The sequence below is a fragment of the Abramis brama genome (genome assembly GCF_963993115.1).
Source record: "Abramis brama genome assembly, chromosome: 18".
Taxonomy (NCBI): Eukaryota; Metazoa; Chordata; class Actinopteri; order Cypriniformes; family Leuciscidae; genus Abramis; species Abramis brama.
In genome coordinates, this window is record NC_139980.1 from 16295326 (window position 1) to 16303782 (window position 8457).

Below are 8457 nucleotides of genomic sequence, written 5' to 3' on the forward strand. Positions count from 1 at the left end.
TAAACTAATCGATCGGACAGTTTAGGACTGAATCTATAAATACATTGTGTCTGTCTGTCTTAAATGCATAATGGATTTTCGTTTCCCTGTTCGAACAGTGACATTTACAGAAGTTGCCTCTGGACGTCCCAGAGTAAATGCTGAAAATTTCCCAACCAGATTCAAAAGGTCATACACTATTGATCACAATGAAGTATTCCCACCGCACAGTCTAATCTAATAACGTGCATAATGTTACACAGATAGTCGTGACAAGACTTTTGTGCATGTCAATGATGTTATGTTCATTCTTTTATCTGTATTAAATTATTCAAAAACACATTTCAATATTACTTGAATACACTACACGTCTTCTTGTATGATATAACATGTTGCCGTTAGTTGTTTGTTTTGTAGTCCTTTGTAGTTTTTCTTGTTGATTAGTTCTTGATTGTTCCCAGGTGTGTTTTATTTGTTTCTCATGTTCTTTGTCTGGTGTTGTCCTTCTATGGATGTTATGTGTGTATACTTGTTGTCAGTTTTGTTTGCCTTTGCCTTCCGTCTGGATTCATCAGTTTTGCCTGGATTTACTTTTATTATGTTTGTTTGAATAAATGTTTGCTGCATCTGGATCCTACTTTTGTTCCTCTGAAACAGCCACCATTATAATGATCATGTGACACTGAAGATAGGAGTAATGGTGCTGAAAATACAGCTTTAAATCACATAAATTACATTTTAAAATATTCAAACAGAATATTTTACATTGTAATATTTCATAATATTACAGATTTTACTGTATTTTTGATCAAATAAATGCTTTGGTGAGCATATGAGACTTCTTTCAAAATGTATTATGTAAACTATTAATTATCTGAAAATCTTTTGTCAGCCAAATCCATATCATGTGGTTTGGCTAACAAGCAGAAAGCAATTTTATTATTATGTGACCAAATCAGAAATAGACCTCATGATTGTGTTTCAATGTCATTGAGTTAAAAAACAAAAACAAATATCAGACATTTATGATACCTTTTTATGAAAATGCACATTTGAATCAAATGGAGCAGCCCTAAAAATGTGATATTAATAACCCTAAAAAGTCTACCTTGAAAAGTATGCCTGAAAATACTTTAAAAATAAGTGATTAATGAAAGTAAAAAAAAAAAAAAATGGTTCCACCATATTTTCACAGTGATTAAATAAACAGGCTATTTGCATAGAATTTTTTTTTTAAAATGAAACCAAACATGAATGATATTTTCAACAACTTGGCAACTACTTGTGTTTTAAATTATATGTTTAAAAAGATTTCTCCTTTTTGTCATATCGGGCACCCTTAGTAATAGTCATAAACCCGTTATTATTGAACACATTATTGTGTGTGTGTGTGTGTGTGTGTGTGTGTGTGTGTGTGTGTGTGTGTGTGTGTGTGTGTGTGTGTGTGACCTCCTCTGACGCCACTGAGCGGATCCACGCGCGCTCTTGGAGAGGTTGGGGTCACACAGTCTATCACTGCGCTGGAGACAAAGCGCATCATGCTGGCAGATCGGTTCCGGCAGAAACTGGACATTTCGAGCAGAATAACGCTCGAAGAACCCAGAAACATTTGGACACAGACCTCTGAACAGAAAAAAATGCATGATCCATGATGAACTGGGATGTAGTGGTTCATCTGTTCCAATAATATTGCTATAAAATAATGGCTTGCCGGGCTGGATGCTGCTGCAACAGCATCGGTACCCTAAATGAAGACAATGCGAGATTTCTAATGCTGGCTTTGTTAATCATCATCTACCTGTTATGTGGGGCAGCGGTGTTTTCAGCTCTGGAGCATCCGAAGGAGAAGCTCGCCAAGGAGAGATGGGCTCAGAGGATCGAGCAGTTCACGCACAAGTACAACCTGAGTCAAGACGACCTGAATAACTTCCTGAGGAACTATGAGGAGGCCAATGTGGCGGGAATCCGTGTGGACGCGACCAGACCGCGATGGGATTTTGCGGGAGCTTTTTATTTCGTCGGAACTGTGGTTTCAACTATCGGTGAGCTGCCAAGACAACCTTAAACTTGCATGATAGTTAGACAGAAATGTCACACTATAAGATTTCAAAGTCCGTTTTAATCTATTTTTGTGATTTTAGCCAGCACAAGTACATTAAAGTAACATGTGCAACAGGTCCTTTTACCAATTGGTTCGCATACAGACAGCGACTAGATGGATTTTCTCACGCAGTGGTTTATTTAACTATTTTAATCAGATTGAATGGTTTTTAAAACATCTAATTCTTGAGATATGCACTGTAAAAAATGAAAAAAACAATTCATAATTTGTTATCACAACCTTTTTTATTTTGTCAAATCAACTTAGATAATTTATGTGGTTCTTCAGATAACATAATATTTTGAGTTTCTGTTGATGAAACCAATCTCCTTCATGGTAGTAATTTCAATGGGCTTAAAATTCTAAGGCAACCAGTTTACTTACTTTTTTAAGTTAAACCAACAATAATTGCCATTTGTTTTTACAAAAGCTATTTGCACATTGGAATTAGAATCTGAGCTGCAGGTCACTGTGCAAACCAATCTATTTCATATTTTCTTTATATATATATATATATATATATATATATATATATATATATATATATATATGAAGAGTTCAGATGCAAAAGCCTCTAAGTGCCATCTGAAATTTTCTTATAGAATGATCATTTTTATCAAGCTTGTATATTTAAGTTCAGTAATTTCACTTAAATGACAATTAATAGGTGATTTTCATTTATATATATATGACATTATTGCATTATGTAAAACAACCTGGCTTGTTGTTAAGTTCACACGCAGCTATACTATTTCTGTCATTGCCAGAATTATTATTATTATTCATTAGTACTAGTTTAATTCATGCACCTAACTTCAGGTTATCAATAGACACACAGTACGAAAAGGTCTTTGTAAATGTGCCAGTGGGTGATACATCTCAGGATTTAATTGCAATGAAATCGGTAAGATGACCAATACAAGAAAAAAGAAAAGAAAAAAAAACTAGAGGTAAGGCTGCCGTCACCAATAGCAACCTATTTCTAGTGTTTTGAGAAGAAGGGAAAGTGGGGTTGTCTGGATGCTGGAGGTGATTGGAGCCCGGGGTTCACATGGGATTTGGAGCACATGCGGCTCATTAAAGGACAATTACAGCTCAGTTTCTAATTAGCCCACAGCAGTTGCATGTGCTAATCCATTGTAGTTCTGCAGTGGCTAGAGGGTTTTTATGAGTACAGCTTCTCTATGATTTGATGTCTTTAGATTATATCAGGTGACTTGTATGGAATTACTTTGGCAAAACACAATGTACTTGTTCACACTGAATGGGGAATCTGTTTTTTCCCCTCTCAAATCTGATTTTTGAGACCAACTGCAAGTTACATGCGGCCAGATCTGATCGTTTCTGTTCAAACTTTCTAGCTTTGTCCACATTGGTTGTGATGATAACAACGCAAACTGTAGGTTCAACATGCGGGAGAATTTAACAATGGATCTTTAGCCTCCCTTGATCATGTGTCTAAATCACATTTGACACAGACAAAAGCATAAAAACAACAACGGATGGAATATAAAATCTTTTAATGTTGCAACGCCTGATACAGGGTTATTCAATTCAATTCACATTTATTTGTATAGCGCTTTCCACAATACATCGTTTCAAAGCAGCTTTAAATTCATGTTTCTATACATTACAATTGACATTATCAGAGGTGACTGTTCAAGAAAATACAAATCATACAGTTAGCTAACATGTATAATTTTAGATAGAAACCATGATAAGCAATTATTAAGTTGTCATCAAAATATATAAAAAAACTGTGTATGTTGATTAAGAGTAGGCATTATTATATTTACTTTAAATAAAATAAACATTAAATTAAATATATATATATATATATATGTATATATATATATATATATATATATATATATATATATATATATATATATATATATATTAAACTTAAACTAGTTTTTTATTTCCGCTGGTATTTCCATAGCTTAACCTGATGTACTAAAATAACTAAAACTGAAATAAAAATGAATAAAACTAATAAAAACACACAACAAAATTCAAATCTAACACTAAAAATGAAGTATTTCAGTCATAAAAAAGAACCAACTTGTCACACAATCCCAAAAAACATTTTTTTATTAAATAGGTGGATTTCAAGTGTTTTTTTTTGTGTGTTTTTTTTACTGTTCAGACTTAAAAAGAAACTATACTAAACAAAATGAAGGTAGGTTGAGGAACCAGAACCAAATGTAACAAGCACATTATATATATATATAAAATTATAAAATACATTTAAAAATTATATTAAATGTGATTATATTATTAAAACAGATATTGAGTGGCACTATAAAGAACATTTTCTTGCAGTCTGTATTATACATTGTGCTTGCTGTGATTGCATTATAATGGCTATAAATCTAACATCCTCATTTTGTGTGTGTGTGGCGCAGGTTTTGGGATGACGACACCCGTCACTATTGCCGGAAAGATCTTCCTGATCTTTTATGGGCTTATTGGTTGCGCTGCCACCATTTTGTTCTTTAACCTCTTCCTGGAACGTGTCATCACCGTGATCGCATTTGTTCTGAAGTTCTGCCACGAGTGCAGAGAACGCCGCAAAGCCGGTCCGGCCCAAAACTGCCACCGTCCCTCCGCCGGCAACAGAGAGCGGCGCACGGACAGCTTGGCCGGCTGGAAACCCTCGGTGTACTGCGTGATGCTCATCTTAGGAGTCGCCGCCATCTTGGTCTCCTGCTGCGCGTCCGCCATGTATTCTGCGGCCGAGGGTTGGGACTACCTGGACGCCCTCTATTTCTGTTTCGTGGCATTCAGCACCATTGGTTTTGGGGATATGGTGAGCAACCAGCGTGAGATGTACATGGCTCAGGCGGCCTACAGGGTGGGCAACTTCCTTTTCATTCTAACAGGAGTGTGTTGCATCTACTCGCTGTTCAACGTCATTTCCATCGTGATCAAGCAAGTTCTCAACTGGCTTTTGCGGAGGCTGGAGACTCCCTGCCGCTGCCCAGGCCGAGGGAACCGCCACACCCGGAGGAACGCGGTCGTCCCGGGCCACATGAGAACCCGGCGGGAAACCTCCATCGAGACTGACGCGGTCAATGACAGCGAGGCGGATGGACGGCGGATGTCTGGAGAGATGATCTCCATGAAAGACTTTCTGGCCGCTAATAAAGTTAATCTGGCCATTATGCAGAAGCAGCTGTCAGAGATGGCTAATGGACATCCTCGCCAGTTAGGGAGCAGCTCGCGTCACAATGAGTTCTCCGGAGGGGTCGGAGCGCTGGGAATCATGAATAACCGGTTGGCAGAGACAAGTGTAGATAGATAAATCAACCATTTAGAAATGTGAAGTAACCAGAGGACCCCACAGCAAATTGTGATCACTCTCCCCAAATGTTGTGGGCAAAAAAGGCTCAGTTGTCTACACTTAAAAATAAAGGTTCTTTACTGGCATTGATGGTTCCATAAAGAACTCCATGGAATCTTTCCATTCCACACAAGGTTCTTTCGATTATTAAAATGTTCTTCACACAAAGAAAAATGGTTCTTTTATAAACTGTTCTGGCATTGCTGCAGAAACCCCCTCTTGGAAATAGCATAGAGATGTATGAAGCACAGCTTACACAGAAGACACTTTTCAAACCATGCAGTTCTCTGTTGGTCAACATGGTGAATTCAACTGAATGCAATGCGAAAAACTTTTTTGTGTGGATTCCTGTTAAAATGAGTAGATTTAGCCTCTGAAAATTTGCAGAACAACAGTAAATGTGACCACAACTTAACTCTTATCCTTTGGGTCTCATTCACTAATAATTGCGTACAAATGTTCTTTGGTACAAGGTTCTCATGCTAAATTTATGGTGGATTCACAAAATGTGTGTATGCAGATTAAATGGGTCTTACAAAGGCCATATTATGCCCTTTTACAAAGTCCTGATTTTGTTTTTGGGGTCTACTAAAAAAGGTTTAAACATTATTTTAGCACCTCTCTTCCCAGTCTGTCAGTAACACTGAAAAAACCTAAGTAGATTGTGGAATCATTGCCATTGCCACCATCTTATTTCACAGTGCTTTTGAGAAACACAGCCCTGTTTAGTTATGGTCTCTATGAAGCCCCTCCTCACAAAAAGTGCAATGTGTTTTGATTGGTCGGCTGGAAAAGTATGTTGCGATTGGTCACCCTCTTTGAGTGTTTCAGAAACGAGTTTCAACACACTACTTTGTAACTTTGCAGACCTTTATCATGCTCAAACAGCAACATTACACAATAAAGAAAGTTGAAAATGAAAAAAGGATAATAGGTCCTCTTTTATGTTGATGACTTCATCTGTACAGCAATTCGTCACGCCCTGCAAATGCCCTAAATAATGTTTGTTTGAGTAAAGCAAAGATTAAAGAATCTCAAAACCAGTTGAAAACAATAAAAACCTTAGGTCTTTAGACAGCACATTATTGGCTGTATCTTTATGCAGAACCTTTCACAGTTTGAGAAACAATCATATTTTTACACTGCACTATTTTAAAAATGCAATTTTGTTTACATTCACTATCATATCATTGTACAAGTATTTTAAGATCATGTGACTCTGAAGACTGGAGTAATGATGCTGAAAATTAAATTGTAATATGTTTCACAATATTACTGTTTTTAGGGTATTTCTGATCAAATCAATGCAGCCTTGGTGTATAAAAACTTTTTGAATGGTAGTCTATTCATCGGTTGTTTAGGAAGGTACTGTATATATATATATATATATATATATATATATACACACACATATTCATGTTTCTGAGCTGAGGCCACCAGGAGGAAAACCACCATCTGTGGTTTTTGCATACGTGTGCTTAAATCCGAAAGAGCAAACTTTTTGATCAATCATGATTTTTGAGTGAATATGATTGTACAGTTAGTGAATGAGACCCTTTGTGAACAAAATAATGTATTGCTGCTGATTTTGGACTTGAAGAAATTTGAGTCGCTGTGCTGTTCATCATCTTTCACACAAACTTCACTAATTGTAAACTTGTAGAGTGCATTTGAAAACAAACCGGTGTACAATAGTTTTCCTGCATATTTCAGCAGTCACAGTATGCTAATATATTCATTATGTCTAACTTTAAAGGAGAAGTGTGACATTTATGCATTGGTAGATCGATGGAGTATGTGGGAAATGAATCATTTGCTCTCATTGCATCAATTGTACTTAGAATCTGTTTCTATGGGAACTTTTCTACGAATAGAATAGACAGTCTATGAAATCTGCATGAATAATGTCTTAATTCATTAAGGCAAAGACATCTTGAACTTTCTGTCTTCCCCATCACACAATCGTAGAAGTAGAAGCAAAGTCATATCATACTTGCTGTCATATTCTATTTGCTTCACAGATTGACGCGAAAGGACATAATCAACTCCAATCAAAAACGGTTTGTGTCACGTTAACCAAATAAATAAATAAATATTGTCCTCAGTGATGCCTTTGTTATTGTTTGTGAGTGTGTATGTGGCTGAAATACTCATATAGCTCATGGTTTTTATCATTTAGAGTAGCAGAACTCAGACATAAAGATGGAACGAAATGTGTTTAGATCACATTGCCGAAGCGATGATGTTAGGAGGTTGCTATGGAAACTATAACTCTTTATGTGCAAGAAGGATAGCTCAAATCCACCAGACTTAGATGATAAACATAGCAGGAGTCCTGTTGTTCCATTGGGTGAGATGTTTTGGCCAGTGTTGTTCTGAACAGAGGAGCTTTACAGTAGCTCTGTGTGGAGGCTGTAAGTAGTCACGACTGCCTTTGTTTCTGGCTCTCCGGCGCTGGATCTGAGAGGACCCCCTGCAAACCTGCCAAAACATGACAGAGAAGCAATCAGTTTCTTCAGGAAATCAGGAAACAGTGTGGAATCGAAAAATTATGGTGGTGAAAATAGCCCATGACCTACATTTAGTAAATAAGATGACCTACAATCAGAGATACATGTGACATCAAAGACACTGAAGTTCACAAACCTATGAAAGCAGACAGATAATAAATATATATATATATATATACATATATGCTGATTTGATGCTCAAGAGAAAAAAAAACTTATTATTATCAATGTTAAAATCAGTTGTGCTGCTTAAAGTCCTACTGAAGTGCCTTGAAACGCACAGGGTTATTCAATGTGAAACAGGAAGACAGGGTGGGACATAAAGTACAGCTCATCCCCTTTTTTAAAATAGCCAATAGTGTTTAGTTTATACCACAGCTCAACCAGGGGCCTATATCATGAAGCCGGTTTAGGTTGCTAGCCAGGTATGTTTTAGTTTAGCTTGCACCAACCCTGGGTTTTAGGCACCATGAAAGTGGTTTGGCTTTTAGCAGTGTTCATCGCCATAGTAACTCCGCTCC

At 36.8% G+C, this 8457-nt stretch overlaps 1 protein-coding gene across 1 annotated transcript; it reads left to right on the plus strand.

Moving 5' to 3' along the window:
- The first annotated feature begins 1512 nt into the window (after positions 1–1512).
- On the plus strand, positions 1513–6783 carry kcnk13b (potassium channel, subfamily K, member 13b). The gene is made up of 2 exons (XM_084091991.1): positions 1513–2021; positions 4489–6783. Exons 1-2 carry the CDS (start codon positions 1682–1684, stop codon positions 5385–5387), a joined length of 1239 nt encoding a protein of 412 aa, XP_083948117.1. The 5' UTR covers positions 1513–1681; the 3' UTR covers positions 5388–6783.
- The last annotated feature ends 1674 nt before the right edge of the window (positions 6784–8457 follow it).